The 19,826-nt window shown below is 41.1% G+C and overlaps 1 protein-coding gene and 1 long non-coding RNA gene across 7 annotated transcripts in view; one reads left to right on the top strand and one right to left on the bottom strand.

Annotated features, from left to right (window-relative positions):
- Positions 1-19,257, top strand: part of DLG5 (discs large MAGUK scaffold protein 5) — a 159,871-nt gene extending 140,614 nt beyond the window's left edge. For all 6 annotated transcript variants that reach the window (XM_053307495.1, XM_053307496.1, XM_053307494.1 and 3 more), the window contains 6 exons: positions 2,546-2,742; positions 3,403-3,546; positions 5,348-5,475; positions 6,741-6,850; positions 8,923-9,032; positions 17,567-19,257. In XM_053307495.1, coding sequence (XP_053163470.1) covers positions 2,546-2,742; positions 3,403-3,546; positions 5,348-5,475; positions 6,741-6,850; positions 8,923-9,032; positions 17,567-17,670 — 793 coding nt within the window. In that variant the 3' untranslated portion in view covers positions 17,671-19,257. The remainder of the gene's footprint in view (positions 1-2,545; positions 2,743-3,402; positions 3,547-5,347; positions 5,476-6,740; positions 6,851-8,922; positions 9,033-17,566) is intronic.
- On the bottom strand, positions 7,014-12,275 carry LOC128350013 (uncharacterized). The gene is made up of 3 exons (XR_008319112.1): positions 12,131-12,275; positions 8,734-8,807; positions 7,014-7,177 (listed from the first exon to the last, which is right to left on the bottom strand). It is a non-coding gene; the product is annotated as an uncharacterized LOC128350013 (long non-coding RNA).
- Positions 19,258-19,826: the final 569 nt, after the last annotated feature.

The following is a 19,826-nucleotide window of genomic DNA, read 5'->3' as shown; positions in this document are numbered from 1 at the left end:
TGGGTGTACTTCTGGACCCCAACCTCTCCCTGGTTTCTCAGGTTGAGGCAGTGGCCAGGAGGGCTTTCTATCAGCTTTGGCTGATACACCATATACGTCAATTTCTGGAAATAAATGACCTTAAAACAGTGGTGCATTTGCTTGACTACTAGTGGTGCATTTGCTTGACTACTAGTGGTGCATCCAGACTTGACTACTGCAATGCGCTCTGTGTTGAGCTGCCTTTGTCCATAGTCCAGAAACTGCAGCTGGTACAGAATGCAACAGCCAGGTTGGTCTCTGGGTTATCCAAAGAGATAATATCACACGCATTTTAAAAGAGCTACATTGGCTACCAATACATATCTGCACTAAATACAAAGTGCTGGTTATTACCTAATAAAGCCCTGAATGTCTTGGGTCCAGGGTATTGAAGAGAACACCTTCTTCTTCATGAACCCCGCTGCCAAGATCATCTGGGGAGGTCCGGTTGCGGTTGCCCCCTGGCTCAGTTGGTGGTAACTCGAACCCGGGCCTTTTCTAGGGTTACCCCAGGATTTTGGAATGCAGTTCCTAATGAAATTAGAGCCTCCCCTTCAGTGGTCCCTCTAATTTTTTTCATCTCTGTGCTGAATGAGTTTTGTTCTGGGCAGTATGAAGGCAGTGTGTGTGCACCTGCATTCAGAATGGGGCCTTCCTGCTTCAATCTGGGCAGGATCTAAATTGAACTGAGCGGATATCCAAAAACATGTGGGTGTGTGCACGTGCGCATGCCTTAGGGGGACCAGTGCTCCCCTTCTCTGGATGTTTTTAAGAAGGACCTGAAGACATACCTGTTCAGTCAGGCTTTTAGTTTATAGTTTTAAACTTTTACATTTCAGAGTTTTATCTGTATTTTAAACTGTTTTAATTGTGTTGTGTTTTTAGATTGTGAACTACCCAGGGACTTGTGTATGGGGCAGTATTAAAATGTGTTAATTAAATTAAATTAAATTAAATTAAATTAAGTACCCACTTAGGTGACTACAGTGTATCTGACAAGGGGACCCTGACCCATGAAAGCTTATGTCACAATAATTGTGTTAGTTGTTAAATAGCTGTTGGGGGGCTGATCCAGATCAGGTCTGTGACCAGGTTAAATCTCCCTTCCCCATGCTGTAGTATCGGTCTATATCGCACCCTCCATGTCTGCAAATAACAAGCAAAAACAAAAGAACAGCTTCACAGGGCCAAACAATATGTATTAAGTCCTATCTGGTTTGGCCCTAAAGTACTATGAGATGTTGGTTGTGTTTGCTACAACATATTGGGAACGCTGTTACCCTTCTGGAATTAACCTCAAGATGGTTCTTCCCAGACTTCAGAGTCAGCTGATCAATAGCATAAACTATTACCCTCTTTGGGGAGCGTCTTCTTTAACTAGATTATTAAATGATATTAAAGCTCTTTCCAGGTCCTCGTTACACATCTTCTGTGGGCTCAAGAATATCTTCACAGATGTAAAATCTGTCACCAGCAGTAGTCTAGGGGGACCCAGGCCATTTGGGAAGAGGGGAAAAGTTCTAACCAGCCATATGATCAGTGTAATTAAAGTGGCATGCATGAGCTTGGAGAACCATACATCTTCATATTGCAACAGGGATTACTTCTCTTTTATTTTATTTTTATTTTTAAAAACTGCTAGCCCCATGAGTTATTGTTGAGTACAGCAAGTAGCTCCAAGCTTTCTTGATAAGGCAGTCCAGGCAAATGTTTGGCTGCTAGACAACTGGAATTATGGAAGGAATTATTGAGGAGATGGCATGCCAAGATTAAAAGAGAAGGTGAAAATCAGTAGCCTGTTGCAAATATTTTCAAATATCTTACCCGCGAGATACGCTTTGAACATCACCTTATCTTCCGAGAACCTCCTCCTTTCTTACTTGCTTTATTCAACTGACATATTTTTATGCCTCCCAAAACTTACATCTCTGGGCAGTTTACAACAAAGCAAAATAAATGGCAACAGAAAAGGTTAAAACGTCAGTTAAAACAAAATAAATGACTTTTCTGCTATGAGTCTCCAGAGGATTCTGAGGCAAAGAACCCAGCTCATAGGAGGCAGTGGTCAGGCTGGTGGGTTTCTCTGTCACCCTGAATTGAACTGAGAATGTACCTTAGAATACACCCAGTGCTCTTCTGTAGCTATGCATTGCAGTAAGAAGATCAGATCTTTCCCAGGGTGTGTTGTCCATTGTTACTGAGCTTCTCCTTGAAGAACCTCTGATCATCTTCTGAGGAACCCCAGATTTCTTTAGAACAATTTAAAAAGTGGTGTGGCTATTGGCCTGACAGGCAGCATAAGTGATGGGAGGTGCATCAGTGTAGAAGTTGGTGAAATTATCTTCTAGTACTATTTTCAACGCACAGTGTACTTGAGTCAGGATGTCTTAACCAATCAACTATATTTGTCTCCATAGTGAAGCCTGACTCAAGCTTTGAGCATCAATGGCTTTAAAGATGTCTGTTCTGTTCTGCTCAGAAGCACTTCAACTCAAGCTCAATTACCCAATATGTTTCCTTGTAGGATGGAGCAGGAATTCTACAGGAGACACAGCATGTCTGAGGCAAAAGATGAGAACAGCTCCACAAAGACATCATCGGCAGCAGCTCGAAGATCATTTTTCAGGAGGAAACATAAACACAAACGCAGTGGTTCCAAAGATGGAAAGGATTTGCTGGCCCTTGATACCATCTCCACAGATTCCATTCCTTTCTTGGATGGCAAGTGATTGTGTTTAGTTAGCACACCACAAAATCATATTATTTGGTTTGCTGATGTCACAGTCCCCGCACTCACTATATGTATAACAATACTTGACTCTAACATCCAATGAACAACACAAGTTGTCCTTCAAGACATGTTAGACCTGGAGGACAGGATTATCAATGGCTACTAGTCTGGTGTCTACGGGCCACCTCCAGCCTCAGAGGCAAGATGCCTCTGAATACTAATTGCAGGCGAGCAACAGCAGGAGAGAAGGCATGCCCTCAGCTCTTGCCTGTGGACTTCTCAGAGGCATCTGGTGGGCCACTGTGTGAAACAGGTTGCTGGACTAGATAGGCCTTGGGCCTGATCCAGCAGGGCTGTTCCTATGTAAGACAATGCAGTTGAGACCAGAATGCTAGACTTACCTCAAAAGCCTTTGAATGTTTACTTGGAAGTTAGTCTCACTGTGTTAAAATGAGATTTGCTCTCAGAAAAAGGTTGTAGGATTGTAGCCCAAGCAAAGAAACTCAGATTTCGTATTGTTAGATATTTCAGATTCAGTTTCCCAACAGCTTGGCCCAAAGCGATAGTTACACACACTCACATGCAACCTTGAGTTATACCACTATGAAAAATTTAACACTGAATGTAAGCATTTCTCCCTTTCTTTCCAGATACTGTAAGTTTGGCTTATCAACGAGTCCAGAAAGTGGACTGCACATCTCCTAGGCCGGTGCTTATTCTAGGGCCTTTACTTGATGCTGTGAAGGATATGTTAGTTAAGGAATCTCCAGGAAAATTTTGTAGATGCCCTCTTGGTAAGTGTGCTCACTGTAGAAGGTTCTCTGATAACGAAGGTTCTTGTCTTTGGACTCATCCAGATGGAGCAATAGAAACACAACGGTTGTATTACATGTTGTTGATGCTCCAGATGTCTTTGCCCAAGATAGCATTTCTGTTGCATATTTGATACTGTTTTTTCTAGCCATAAGACTGCAGTATGTGGCAGAAAAATGTTGTCCCTTCCACCAGTAAGTGCTAACATTTTAAAATGTTTCAATTTCTTCCCTGTTATCCATTCCTGCTTTTCTAGATTCAGGTATTTATTTTGCTCTTCAACCTAGAAGATCCCCTCTTGCTGTACCCTAATTCTGGAATTTTCATACCAATTGTTAACCCCAATCTCTCCCTAAAACACTCTCTTTGAGGCCTTATCTACACATGTAGCAAAATTGCAGTGGCAGAAATCTGAGTAGACTGCAGACGTCAGTTGCAGGGAGTGAGGGTGGGGTGTGCCACTTTTGAGTGTTTCCTTGTGTAAAGGAAAAATTCACTGGCACATTAAAGTCATTAGCACATTTTGAGAGAGAGTGTCTAGCTCAGCCTGCTTCCTACTGTGCTAGATTTCTACATGCAGGGAATGTTTCAAGGTAGGGAACATTTGAAGTGCAATATCCATTTCTCCTGGAGCCTGGAATGGTACAGTCCATTCTGTACCACATCGGAGCTATGTCACCTCATTAGCACCTTTCTGCTGCATTCATAGACCAGACCTCTGGGTGAAGACCCCTCTCTTCTCTTTAATCTTGGCCACTTCCCTTCCTTTCTGTACCATGTCTTAGGAACATAGGAAGCTGCCTTATACAGAGTCAGAACATTGGTTCATCTAGCTCAGTATTGTCTACACAGACTGGCAGTGACTTCTCCAAAGTTGCAGGGACGAGTCTCTTCCAGCCTTATCTTGGGGATGCCCGAGAGGGAACTTGGAACCTTCTGCATGCAAGTGCTCTTCCCAGAGCAGCCCCATTTTATAGTGCTCACACATGTCTCCCATTGAAATGCAAAGCAGGGAGGACCCTGCTTAGCAAATGGGACAATTCATGTTTGCTACCACAAGACCAGCTCACAAGCCAGCAAGAATTACTTATATGGTTTAGGTACTTAATAAGTAATAAGTATGTATTAGTTATGATGATGTCCCATACCAGCCAACATGTCCCTATTTCCCCATTCAGTTGAATGGGGAAATAGGGACATATTGGTAGGTATGATGTCCTAGGCACCTTATGGAATGTATATGTGATACTGATTACTAACACTGATCCCTGCCCAATCCCTCCTTACATTATTTTTAACGTTCTGTGTTAAGTGTTTCCAGTATCTATAACTCCAGCATAGAAAAACTTATCTAACAATATGGGTTCTTATAATGGCTACTTTACAGCACCAGTTTCCGTCACACGATCTGGGCAGCTGCTGTAACCCTCTCCCTAGCTTCCCTCAATGGGGAAGACTGTATTATTCAAAAAGATGGGTGCAGCATCAGCACTGTTGTTCTCTCTTGTGCCAAGACAGAGAGAGTGAAAGTGAGCATGTGAAAGCAAGCAAGGCTCCTGCAGCAAGAGTAGATCTTTCCTGTGGACTACATATTAGGCTGTCAGCAGGTTGCATGGATATTGTGCTTTGGCCAAATAATTACGTAGAAGTGGTTTAAACATTAGTTTATACATGCACACATGTGATAACCTGAGTTGGAAGCATCTGTACGTGATCTTTCTACTAAATTAATGTTTTCTGGCTAAAAATGAATAAATGGTTGTTTGTGTTCTTTTTAAACAGAGGTGATGAAAGCTTCTCAACAAGCCATTGAACGGGGTGTGAAAGACTGTCTATTCATAGATTATAAACGTAGGAGTGGACATTTTGACGTGACAACTGTTGCCTCAATAAAGGAGATAACAGAGAAGGTACTTCTTTTTATGGCAGCCTTATCCTCAGTGATTGTTTTCTACAAAGTAACTGAGACATGATGCACTTCTGCAGCTAAAGCTAAGCAAATCTGGTATTGCAAGTGTCTGGGAACCATATGAAAGTGCCTCTGAACTCTTCAGGAAGGTAGCACAGGGTAGCCATGTGTGTCACATTTATATCTGAACTGGTTGGTAGGGAAGAATCTATTATTTCCATTGAAAGGAGCGCACAGCTGAAAGGAGCTGAACCCCTACACCATCTTTTCTCTCTAGCCTCCATTGCTTTGAATGCTTTTTCTCTTAGGCCAACTCCAAAATGAGCTGGACTGGGAAGAACAAAGCTTGAAGTAATGGAGCATTGGGAGGTAAGATGGGGGGAATTCAGCTCCCACCACCTGCATGTAACATCTGTTGTAAAAAAAGACCCCATCCATCCACTGTTTGTGACATAAATGAGGACAGACATGTAGATCAATCTGGCTGTTCCCATCATATCTGCTTTGGCCCTAAGAGACTAGACATACCCCAGAATTGTGAGTTTGTAGTAGACTAACAGAAGGAGCTACATAGAGATACCAGCAGAGTTCTACTAGTTCAGGGTGAGTGAACGGACTGTCAAGTGGTGAGGAGGTGGCTGAACATATAATTGGGGGTTTCAGAGGGACAAGAATTCCCAAGAGAAGGAGCATGGAGACATCAGCATGTTGGATCAAGAGAATGAAGACATTTAAAAGATGCTTAAAAGTAACACAAGAAAAGAGAAACACTGTAGAGAATTAATATATATATCACAATAAATAGAAATGACAAGCTGTAGAACTGCAGATGTGAACTCAGTTGATGGCCTTAAGCAAGCTGCTATTCTCTCAGTAAGTACCTCATGGGCAATATGAGTCTAATAAGGCTGACCTTCTGTTTGATCGTTGACTTAAATAATCTGGAATTTAATAATACCAACCTGCTTTTCAGGGTAGTTCATTGTTCCCTTCAAGGCGTGTGCACATGCACATGTGCGCACATTTTTTGATATCCACTCAGTTAATTTTAGATCCCGCTCAGGTTGAATCGGGAAGGCCCCATTCTGAATGCACATGTGCACACAGTGCCTTGATACTGCCGCCCAGAAGAAAACTCATTCCGTGCACAGATGAAAAAAATGAGAGAGAACACTGGGGTTGGTTGTGTAGATTATGGCACTAGTGCATGTGAAATGCTTTGAGTCTTCAACAAGCCATGTAACAATGAATTTCTTTGATTACTAGGATTGTCACTGTCTCTTGGATATTGCTCCTCATGCCATTGAACGGCTCCACAGCATTCATATCTATCCAATTGTCATCTTCATGCGTTACAAAAATGCCAAGCAAATCAAGTAAGTGTGGATCGTGATGGTTTTAGGGGTACCACTTTCATAAAGAGCCCCCCCCCCAGTTTTTTTAAAAAATAATTGATAGTATGCTGTTACTGATGTCCCTGCTAGATTAATAAATTGAATAAATATGACGTAAATGATTGATTCTTACAGAGGTCTCACCTGCTCTTTGACATTATAAACTTTTATTAGTTGCAATATGATATAGGTAAAGTAATTGTTTGCCCTTTTATGTGTAATCATTCAATTTTTTAAAAAAATTTAAACACGGTGTTTAAAAAAACATCATGGTCCTTGAAGGCACATCTACTTTCATTCGTTTTGGATCTGCAAAAGACAAAACAGCTTTGTTTGATATGTCATTTTGGCATTGTAACTTTGACGATTTTAGGCTTCATTTGTTTAGCAAACTCAACTGGGATGGTCATGTTCATAGCCATGCATGCTTTGGGCAAAGTAGGTACAACAAATGATTGTTAACAACAAATATTTATATACCGCTTTTCAACAAAAGTTTCCAAAGCGGTTTACATCGAGAAATAATAAATAAATAAGATGGATCCCTGTCCCCAAAGGGCTCACAATCTAATAAGAAACATAAGACAGACACACCAGCAACAGTCACTGGAGCTGTGCTGGGGGTAGATAGGGCCAGTTACTCTCCACCTGCTAAATAAAAAGATTCGCCACATTAAAAAGGTGCCTCTTTGCCAAGTGAGCAGGGGAATTACGGCACTGAGATTATGGCTGTTGTCTTTAGGTGTGTTCCCTCTGTCCTCCCAAGTGAGAATTGTGCACTGGTTCATGTAAGTAATGCATACTCCAAATAAACCATGACCTTTACTCCAATTTTTCCCCTGGTTAATCTTGTAGACTTAAGGCTTACATATGTTGAACTGTACCCATGTAAATATAGCTTAATGGTAATATTAGTTATTTTTATAAAGCACCTCAAACACTAGATCAAGATGGGCAAATTCCAGATTTGCAGAATGGACTTCTCTTTTATACTAGAACTGCAAGGTCCATCCGCCCAAACCAGGTGCACTATAGAGTTGGGTATGAGTAGAATTAAGGCACAGAGTGCCTCTGAGCATATTCTCAGCCCAAGAATTTGTTTTCAGCACTAAAAAAAAGTGAGCTCACAAACCTTTCACCAAAACCACCCTTGGTTTCCTCCTCCTTTTCAGCAGCCCAATTTGGTGGTGGGGTGGGGTGAATTTTGTTGTTGCTATTGTTCAAACAATGGGGAGTTGGAAACCCTTGTTGCTCTACTGCAATTCACCCATAGAGCTGCTACTTTTTCCCCTCTCCTGGACTAAACTTTGTACAATAATTCTGTACAAAGCAAACCTTATCCCCACAGGCATGCAATCTAAAGAAAGAAAAGATGAATAGAAAAGGGACAAGACCAGTGTTCCCTCCAAGACGTGCACATGTGTGTGTGCTCACAAGTTTTTTTAATGTCTGCTCAGTTAATTTTAGATCCCCCTCAGGTTGAATCAGGAAGGCCCCATTCTGAATGCATGTGTGCACACACTGCCTTGATGCTGCCGCCCAGAAGAAAACTCATTCCGCACACAGATGAAAAAAATTAGAGAGAACACTGGACAAGATCCAAAAAGAAGGGGGAGAAATGTGAAGTTAAGGACTCAAAAGGATTTCAAATGCTGTTTAGACACTTGTAAGGAGGAATTGCTGAAGATAACACTTGTGATGTCACTTGAGGCTTGCAGTATATAGAGGTTTGGACAGCCAAACAAATTACTAAGCTGATTTTTAACTTAAGACTGTTTTCCTGCCACGTTTGACAGGATTGGCTCTGTACGAGCTTGCTGCTGATCATGGCAAATTGCCTTGTCACTTGCAGTTCAAAGGCTTACCTGCTGCTCTTGCTGCATTGTGCATCAAGGTGAACTTTCCATGTTGCACACCAGATGGCGATCTCCGCACATCACTGCATTTTAATGCAAATTAATCTTGATTACAAATGTATTTAGCTCCTTGTGGACTGTCTCATGTCCACTGAAAAATTAAGGGCTTAATAAGCTTTTTGTATTTGTGTGTTACAGAGAGCAAAAGGACCCCATCTTCCTGAGGGACAAAGTTACCCAGAAACATTCCAAAGAACAATTTGAGACTGCTCAAAAAATAGACCAGGACTATAGCAAGTACTTCACAGGTTTGTATTTAACTGCAATTAAATACAGAAGCAAACTGGAAGCTGGCTCCTTGTGTTCCCTCTATTTTTTAATGATTATTTTTAATCAATGGAATATTTCCCCTTAAAAGTTGGAAGCATTTATTTTATTTATTTATTACATTTATATCCTGCTCTTCCTCCAAGGAGCCCAGAGCAGTGTACATGGTTATGTGTATCCTCACAACAACCCTGTGAGGTAGCTTAGGTTGAGAGATGCATGACTGGCCCAGAGTCACCCAGTGAGTTACTTGGCTGACTGTGGATTTGAACTCAGGTCTCCCTGATCCTAGTCCAGCGCCCTAACCACTATGCCACACTGGCTCTTTTAAACCACAGCATATCACTTTGTTCAGCACAACAGCCAGAAAACTAAGTATCACCTGCAGCTCTAGATAAATTTTATCTCAAAGAAAGTGGAAAGTAAGTCTGTAAAATTCCGAGTACAACAACAGTAGAGGCTAGGAAACTGTGTAGTTATGGATATTGCAGTCTAGTGCCACCAGCCACCTAAGCATTCATTGTTGCACTTAAGGGTTGCCACTTGCTTATTGTGTGAATGTAGCCTGTGCAACTTCCTTATACAAGGTGTTTTGCTGATATTTGCAAGCAAGAGCTGCAAGCAGACTGCAAGTGGTGATTAACAGAAATATGTGAAGCCATTCTTTGTGTAAAGATAAAGTGTGCTGTTGAGTTGGTGTTGACTGCTGGCGACCACAGAGCCCTGTGGTTGTCTTTGGTAGAATACAGGAGGGGTTTACCATTGCCTTCTCTAGTATGAGATGATGCCTTTCCACATCTTCCAATATCGCTGCTGCCCGATATAGGCGTTTCCCATAGTCTGGGAAACAGACCAGAGGGGATTTGAACCAGCAACCTCTGGCTTGCTAATCAAGTCATTTCCCCACTGCACCTTTCTGTAAATACTTGGGGGAATGCGTGGTTGGTTACAGTGCTGCATCCTTTATGCTCAGCTGCCTAGAATAATAAATTGCAATGCCTCTATGAGGTGCCAGAAATACGTAGGCAGTGCTTGTGGTTTCTGATGGAACAGTCTTCATAAAACAGTCTCAGCTAGGGTAGAAATTGAGGTGTCCATTCATTGTAGCTTCTGTCCAATTTGACATATGGTCATACGGAAGCATAAACCATAGATGGGATATTTTAGACAGTCCTGGACTATTAGGACAGAACTGTACATGCAACTGCTACAGAAGTGAGATCATTCATTCGTCATAGTAAAGCTATCATGAAAGCCAAAATACTGGCAAAGCGCACAGCAAAATGGGGGCAGTTCAGCTCCAGCAGTGCTGCTGCATATGTTTAAAATGCTGCCGGCGGTGTTACAGAATGGCAGTTCAGCTGTGACATAAAGGTGCGCAAGCACAATTGCATGATGCGACATTCATTTGAAATAATGGATGCCCTGTCACACAACTGCACCTGCACAATTTTAATTTGCAGCAGAACTACACTGTTCTGCAACATCGCCAGAAGTATTGCAGACACAGTGCTGAACTGCCCACATTAACCTGCGCAGAATGTGAGCCACTGTATTCTAGCTCAGTGTACTTTATGTACCAGAGGCATGCTAGATGAGATGATGAGACAGCACTGCAAGATTCTGCTTGAGAAGCTTGCTTTATCCTTTTTGTAGAATCTTGCTATATTTGTATTTTTAGCCTACTTTCCAGTAGGCTTATGAAATCACCCAGCATGGTGTCCGTGTGTGTGTGTGTGAGAGAGAGAGAGAGAGTGTGTCCGTCCCACCATCAACTTCGCAACGCCTGGACCAATATGAACCAAATCGGATACAGCTGTAGGGACGCATAGGGACACCTCAGAGGTGTAGTTTGAGATGATGTCATCCACCCCAATCCAAGCTGGCAGACATGTAAACTTTGCATGTGAACCACTTAAATTATTTGAACCATACATCATCATCATCAACAACCGATTTGAACCAAATTTGCAACAGCTGCAGGGACACATAGGAATGCCGAAATGGCATGGTGTGTGATGATGTCATCTACCAATTCAAGATCGAATTGTAGTGATGATGTCATCCACACCAATTCAAGATGGCGGACACGTAAAGTTTTGAGGCTCAAGTGGGCTAACTTGTGAACCGCTTAACCGATTTGAACACTATTTATTTAAGATGGCAGAACCATAAACCTTTGAGGCACAAGTGAACTAACTTGTGAACAGCTTAATCAGTTTGAACCAAATTTGCTACAGCTAAATGGACACATAGGGATGCCCCAATGGTGTAGTATGTGGTGATGTCACCCACCCCAATCCAAGATGGCGGGTGCATAAACTTTTGAGGTGCAAGTGCACTAACTTGAGGACTGTCTAACCAATTTGAACCTAATTTGGAACAGCTGTAGTGACACACAGGGACACCTCAGTGGTGCAATTTGTAATGATGACATCCACCCCAGTCCAAGTTGGCAGACACATGAATATTCGAGGCACAAGAAATCTAATTGTGGACCTCGATTTGCACCAGATTTAGTCCAGATGTAGAAACTGTGAAAGGAAAGTAGGCTGACTCATTCTTACTAGAACAACTTGTTCTCCATTGACATTGCTGATGGCAACTATGATGACCTTTTATTTATTTTTTAACTCACAGAATTTACAGGGTCATTTTTTTTTCTTCCCCCCTCCCGGTAACAATCAAAAGCAGGGATGGGGGAGATACAAAATCCCTCCTCTAGCTGTGAGGAGCCCCAGGTAGGCTACCACCATCCCCTTTTGAATATGAGCTGATTCACCCTTCCAAGGGAATATTCTGGGAGAGTAAAGTGGAAAGCCCCTCCCTACAAGAAAGGCTTAGGCCTTCAGGTGTGTGTGATAAGGGTCAAACCCAATAAAGAGTGACACTCTTTAACAACTAGGAATTAGTAATAATTGGATGATAAGGAAAACTATAGAGGCATCACAATCGCTGCTTCCAGTCAAGGACTTCCCCAGGGACTACAAGAACCATGCAGTCAGATCCAAGCACTTGAACAAAAATAAATTCCCTGACACATCTAGCTAAAATTGTCCCTATTATTGCTACTTATTACCAGGTAAGGAAATTCCAGTTGATTCCCAGCCCAAGGCTGATAGTCCTCCCTTTCCTTACAGTAGTTGCTGATCAGACCTCACTCCCAGGCCTGCAGAGAAGAACTGAACTCTAACACACCCCTCCACTACTCGTCTATAGGCTGTTGTCCAGTAAACCCTGCCCCTCACTCTGGATTGGGCCACAGGGATTTGATTCTCCCAGCCTTTCTTCCTTATTTGGAGAAGCCCACCCTCCAAGCAGTTACTCTGATTGAGGCCTAGTCCTCCCTCAAGCCTGACTATCATTACCGTTTCTTTTCCAAGTATTGTTCTTTCAGCAAACCTTTATTTTGAATTTGAGCCTTCACTGTAGCAATGGTAACGCTAACAGTCACTAGCATCGATAGCATCTTTTCGGAGTGAGGAAGGAGTGAGTAATCTTTTTGGCGTGAGTAATCAATCAGCTATAACTTGCTGACCCTGAATACCCTGGAATGGGTGGTGGTAGGAATGTCCTAACCATGTTTACTTATTTTGGGGGTCCTTTACCATCCACCAGAACCTTCCCTAAATGTGTCTCAAATTTAATTTAAAAAATTCATTTGTGTGTGTGTTTTATGTCATTTTGATCTCTTAAATACATCTGCCAAAAATAATAGTAATATCAGTCATGCTTGTTTTATTAACAAAACCCATAAGTGGCCACCGTCTGCACTTTGTTATAATATTTGTAAATAGTAGCTTGTTGCTACGGCCATCGTCTCTTTGTATATTGCTTCCTGAATACTAAACTTAGCCTTCTGCTCAACCGTGAGGGTTTATTATGCTATAACAGGGTCCCTCTGACCATATTTAGGTTTAATGTGTAAACTTTGTCACCTGATGCCACTGAAAATAGCTTTCAGAGGGCTCAGTAACCAAACAGTTGTCTTAGAGGATCATAGTTGTGTGGCTTGACTGCTTTCTGCTCTTCTCTTGCCACTCTTTTGTTAGCTGAAATATCTATGTATTAAATGTCTCTCTGCTTTCGTCTGTCTATCTACCATAATAAATAGGTCTCCCTCTCTTCCTGTTGTGATCTTTAAGGGGTGTGTCTGCACAAGAGTTTCTCTCCAGTTGTGGCTCAGTGCTAAATTTATATTGTCAAGGAAAAGTTTTCTTCTCTTTAAAAACAAAAAAAGGATGTAGTAGCATCATATTGCCCCAATGCAATGGTCATACTGGAAAGTGCAACCTGTTCAGTTTCTGCTGCGGTCCCCTCCTGCTGTGTACATGGGCAGGGAATCTGTGTCAGGTCAGGGTAGGGCACAGGTAGCCAGTGGTAATCGGATGTGTTGATTGGATGCATCTCAGTGATCCATCCATTCAAAAAAGGAAAAGTGGTATACTCTTTACAAAGTTTGGCCCAATATTTAGCTTTGGACAAATTTGTTTCCTTTGGGCAGTCAACTCAACAACCATCCTGGTTCCAACAAGTTCAGATCAGCTCCGTTGTTTGGAAAGAGTTACAGTTAAAGGGTGGGAAACTTAGAGATTTGACTGACATTGAAGAATTAATCATCCAAAACACTGATCATTTGCTAGACAGAATTTATAAGCGATTACTGAAGTTTGATACAGAGACCGAGCAGATAAAAGAACGTATGATAAAATGGATGCAGAACTTTAATAGATCAGTTGATATCTCTGAGTGGGAATACCAATGGAAAAAGAACGTGAAATTTACTTTGTGTGCCAATCTGAGGGAAAATTGGTATAAGATGAGGCTAATCACACGATGGGGTGAAATCGGGCTAGCGGCAGCTACCCCGATTTCACCCCATCGTGTGAACCACCGGGCTCGGCTGCAAGCCCGGTGGTTCCTAGGCGGGTAACCTGCCTAACTACCCCTGCTCTAAAACCAGGTTTGCAGAGCGAGCACTCCGCAAACCTGGTTTTAAAGATTGTGAGTAGGCGTGGCTCTGCAGCGCAGTTACTCACGAGCAGACCCCCGGAGGGGAGGCGAAAAGCTGCCGCTCGCGCAGGGCATACTGGAGCTTCCGGGGGCCGTGTGGCCCCTGAGCTCCCCAGCCTCCACCGGCTCTGTCACGGAGCCGGCAATCATGTGGGCTCCCGATCTGGCCACCCAGGGCTCTCACTGATCGTGAGACCCAGCTTAATGTTTTTTAGGTGGTATATAACTCCTTTGACTATTAACAAAATAGATGATTCCTTTTCTAAGAAATGTTGGAAATGCCACTCACATTTAAGTTCATTTTACCATATGTGGTAGAGTTGTGGTAAAGTATGAGAAAGCTTCAGATTGTTGACTAACAAAAAATAAAAGTTCCCGCTAAACTGTAGAGAATATAAATCAAGAAAAAACATAACAAAATAAAATACCACATATCAAATATTAAAATACATATTTAAAAATCTACTGTAGCATTTTAATGTTAAATCACAAACATGCAAGCCCTGTTCAGTGATTCAGCAAAGCATGGGCACTGTACCGAAGTGCAGTGTCCATGAGGGTGCATTGACAAGGCCCACTGCCCATGCTGTGAGGAAGTACAGTGTTTATCCGAAGAGACAAATACTGTATTCAGAGAAATGGGTATAAATTATACCTATTACAATAGGTATGGGTATATAGGTATTATAATAGATATAAATTATTCTTAAACAGGTTCTCAGAAAGAACGTTCTATAAATAGAAGCACCCTCCTGTACTAATATATAAGAAACAGTTTTGCAGGAAGGTTCATCCTATTTAAGAGTGATCTTCCAGTATTGCTTCTGTTTCAGTGAATATTTTTGTTCAGTTTAGACTTAGACTACTTAGCTTTGGATGATTTATAAAAATATTTTTCTGATATCCTGTTGTTTAATATGTCCCTTAATGTTTGTAATATAGCATTCTTCCGTTAGAGAATGCTTTTAAATAGTTTCTGTATTTTATAAGATTTTTTTCCCTTAAACTGGCATGAATATATGCTATTTTGAAGGTGTTTTGTGTAAGGCAGTATGTAACAGATATTAATTATATATATTGCTTTAGTCCCCTGTTGAAAAGCTATCTGTCTTAAAATGCACTGGGTCTGCTAGTGGGTTTTTTTAGCCTACTCTCCTTAAGGAAAGAAAGTTTATGAGAGCACCCGGTATTCTTTGTGTATGTCTGTGTATGTATCCCCCCACCCCTACCCCCATCAATTTTGCAATACCTGGGCCAATATGAACCAAATTTGGTAGAGTTGTAGGGACACTCCAACAGTGTAGTTTCTGATGATATCATCCACTCCAATTCAAGATGGTGGACGTGTGAACATTTAAAGCTGAAGTAGGTTAAATTGTGAAGATAGTAATCAGTTAAGATTATAGTGAAAGGAAAGTAGACAGATTAGTTCTTACCAGAACAACTTATTTCCATTAAACCCTCCCTGCACTCAGTAGAACTTCTGGGTTGGGTTGAGATATTTTTGTTTGGGGTTTTTTTGCGGTGCTGTCCCCTTGGTTTTACACTGTGATCTATGCTCTCTGGTAGATTACCACACTGGATTGTACAAGGGCTCCTTTTGAAGGCTCTTCAGAAACATCATTGAGTCCAAAATATAACTGCTAGATTGCTAACTAGGACCAGTTGGTGAGATCTTTGCTCACCAGTTTTGAAAGCATTTCACTGGCTGGCAGTCGGTTTCGAAGGACAATTCAAAGTGATGAGGCTTCAAAGCTCTAAGTGGAATAGACTCCAGATATCGGAAGGAATGCCTCCTTCCATGTGAACCTGCCCTCTTGCTGGCTAACATCCTGATTTGTGAAGTGCGATGTTCTTAACATCGGTGTCCCCGCAGTGCTAGCCTCTGCAGAAGCACTCAGACCGGAAACACATTGCTGGGGGTCAATTAATGTGTTTCCAGGATAATAGAGCACTTCTGGAGCACAGACAAGCCGCAAAAAGTATTTGTGCTCTTTTGCAAGAGCACTTGAAGTTCAGAAAGCAAAGAGACCAGCATGCGGGCTAGCACATCATTGGTGCTAATGTTAGGGAGTGCCCACACTTTTTTTAGTCAGGATGCCAGCCACGAAGTTCATCATCAGAGGTCCTTCTTTAGGTGTTCCAGCTCTGAGAGGTGAGGTGGCTGGTGACCAGCAAAAAGGTATTCTCAGTCTTGTGCCCTCTCCACAGAGCATCACTTGGTAGCTACTTTGATGTCTGTTTGGTAGCAGGCAACGATATTTTTTTTTATATTCTCGGGCCCTTTTCATTTTTGGCTGAGCTTTTAGATCTTTCTTCATGCTGCTATGATTTTATGTTTGTCTTGATTGTTGTTTTAATAGTTGTTTTGATTTTATTATTTCATTTGTCTGTTGGTTGCCCTGGAAGTAGCAATACTGTGAAGGGCAGCACACACATTTTGAAAGAGTAAAGCCCCTACAGTGGGGGGTGCATAAAGCAACACACAGTGGCTGCTCCACAGTTATGGGCTTCCCTTCCTGATTCTAATTACTAGCCAAAAGCAAGTTTGAGAGTTAGATTTCACTAGGTTGATTTGCAAGGATCGAAAGCGATGATGTTAGGCACATGAGAGAGAAACAACCTGTACAGATGGTGTTATTTTTGTTTCTGCTTTCACTGCAGCAGTTCTCACTGCCAATGAAACATTGTTGAAGTTGACTAGTGGCTCTTGTCTATAGCAGCGCAAAATGTTGCAGTGAAGAAAAAACAGGAGTAGCCCTAGTGGTGTGCATACTGGGAGGCTAAAGCAGGATACCCTATGTATTCCTTTTTGGAGGAAGGGTGGGATACAAGTATATTATTTCTTGTTTACACAGTCAGACAGGTATTATTGACAGGTTTGTTTTATCCAGACATCGAGTCCTTCCCAAGGACCTGGGATGGCTGAATTTTATTGTCAGTGTTGTTGCTGTTGTTATAGATATCGTCACAAAATATAGGCTGTTCCCAGTAAAGTTGCTTTTTGTAATTGGCTGTTGTTGTTATTATTATTATTATTAATAATTCAATTTCTATACTGCCCTTCCAAAAATGGCTCAGGGTGGTTTACACAGAGAAATAATAAATAAATAAGATGGACCCCTGTCCCCAAAGGGCTCACAGTCTAAAAAGAAACACAAGATAGACACCAGCAACAGTCACTGGAGGTACTGTGCTGGGGGTGGAGAGGGCCAGTTACTCTTCCCCTGCTAAATAAAGAGAATCACCACGTTAAAAGGTGCCTCTTTGCCAAGTTAGCAGGGGTTAAATAAATACATACATACATAGTATTTATTCGGTCCTTGACCAGGTTAAATAAATAAATAGCAGTGGTGAAATAAATTAAAAATATGGGGGTGGGGGGGACAAACCTTTTTTTGTGCTGTAGTATAATTTGAGTTCTTGATGTTAGCACAAATTCCCTTTTATTCTGAAAGCAAACATATTAATTGATTGGTGCATGTGATTCTCCTTTTTGTAGGCATTGTCCAAGGCGGCCCTCTTTCAACTATTTGCACTCAGATCATGACAACTGTTGATCAAGAACAAAACAAAGTCCTGTGGATTCCAGCTGGCTCTCTATAGAGATATGCTGTGAAATGACTGAAACTCTGCAGCAGATTGTAAATAAACTGTTGATAGGGGGGCTTTTGGGTCCATATACAGCTGCCTGTACGTCAGATACAAATGAGAAGTTCGACATGAGCAACATTATCTGTGAGATGTGCTTAGAAGGCACTCATCTTGCTGGCAGAAGTCTCAAGTTTGTTTCTATAGAAATGGACTAACACAGAATGTCCTTTTTCATAAGAAGTCTTTATAATGCTGCAAAAAAGAAAAGAAACCCTTTAGGATACGTTTACAGAATCTATTCCCCCCACCCCCCCAAGTATTTGGTGGTTCGTGTTTACTTGAATATTTTTTACAAGCAATCTGTGTGTGTTTTTCCTTCTTCCTCCTCTGCTTCTGATATTAAAAAAAAACACAATGGAGTAGACTTTCTACATGCTGAGTGAGAATAATTTTTACATGAAATGTGGTTCTGCTCTTTAGTAACGGTTTTACTTTGGAATAATCGCATGAATTGTGAATGGGTTTCCCCTATAGGTACATGTTTTGGGAGTAAATTCAGGGGGAAGAAGCACTCCAATATATGGGTCAGGCCACTGTTTGTATTTCATAAACTCTCTTTGTCTTTTAAAAGTTATTGGCTTCCTTTATGCATGGATCTAATATTTAAATGTCATAATATATCTGATCAGTTTGTGCTCATTGTATATTCAAAAATAATAATTTTGGGTTCCTGGGCCTGCCTTAAGCAGTAAATCAGAAGGGTTAATAGCTGGGCCTAGACTGCTTTATTGTATTAGTTATGTAGATAGTCTATGTAATTGGAAGCTTACATTGCTAAGCTTTGGTGTGTAGTAGCCATAGGGATTTTTATTTAATTAGAAGCACAGTCTCTGTTCTAGGAATTTGACAACCTCTAGTATGTTCCTATGACTGTTAGTTTTGCCACTGTCAACAAGCATAGTGTGCATTTTTAATGTTTTTTGTTACAATTCTTATTTCCTGACTGTACCAAATTCCATTGTATGTTTCTTTTTGCACTTCTGACTTTGTTTTCCAACAGTGTGTGTGTGTGTGTTTGTTTTCTTTGTGTTTTTTTTAATGCATGTCATGTTTTGTAGGTACTGTAACTTTATTGTTCACGTAAGTAGGGCTGCATTGTGGTGATCGTTCCTAACATTTCATTATATAGATATAATTTTTTCTTCTGTTTTTACCCTTCAATTTTTAGTTTTGCTTTTTATTTGCATTAATTAAAAAAGGGATTCTTCTTGCACAGTTGTTCAAAGACAAATTTTGGTTGGAAATTTTAATCTCTGTTTTGCAGATACTATTTTAATAGTTCAAAATACAGGAGAGAGAAGAGAGGAAAAAAATGTAGAAAAGCCTATTGATAAATTCTTAGTTGAAATACTGTTGATGGACAGCAGTTATATATTTTTTTAAAGAAGGAGGCCAGAGTTGGACTTCAGCGGTACGATTGAAACAGACTAGTACTGTTGCAACATGGATTTTCTGAACTAAAAATGTCACTTTGTATCAAAACAAAAAGTTAAAGAAACTGAGTATTGTGTTAAATAAAGGTCAATTTCTATAATTTGACTTGTAGGGAAGTGTTGTGGATTGCCTATTCTGACTTCATTGATCAATTTATTGCTATCAGCCATATGCTGCTGAAATAAGATTATCAAACAGAAAATTAAAACAAAATCTGAACAAACTTAGACATTTGCAGCAGCCTTTTGGCAGTAAGATATACCTGTATTTTTAAAAATCTCTTTTCTCCTCCTAGAGAGAAAAATGAAGGCTCCAAAGCACTTTTCATGAATAAAATATTTATCATTAAAACATGAATAACCCAGGAAACATTATGATGACAAAAGAAAATTCGGAATAAATGTTGCTTGAGCTTTAGTAGCAGCTAAGGCAAGATATGCTACCTTTAAAACCTATTTGTGTCCTTTCCATAGCAAAATACAATAATTTGAACATAAGTGAAAAACATCCTGCCTGATGGACGTGGAGTCAGGGAGCTGCGTTCAGACTAGTGCCATCTCCTTATGGTCCTTTGGGAAGAGGATAGGAAGTGGCATGGGGAGATGCAGGGGGAGGGGAGAATCCCCAGAAGCCAGGCTCAGTCACTCCCCACAAGCACAGCTTCACTTACAACC

The sequence above is a fragment of the Hemicordylus capensis genome, chromosome 3 (assembly GCF_027244095.1).
Source record: "Hemicordylus capensis ecotype Gifberg chromosome 3, rHemCap1.1.pri, whole genome shotgun sequence".
Taxonomy (NCBI): Eukaryota; Metazoa; Chordata; class Lepidosauria; order Squamata; family Cordylidae; genus Hemicordylus; species Hemicordylus capensis.
Note: the sequence above shows the minus strand (reverse complement) of the source record. Positions and strands in the feature narration are given on the sequence as shown.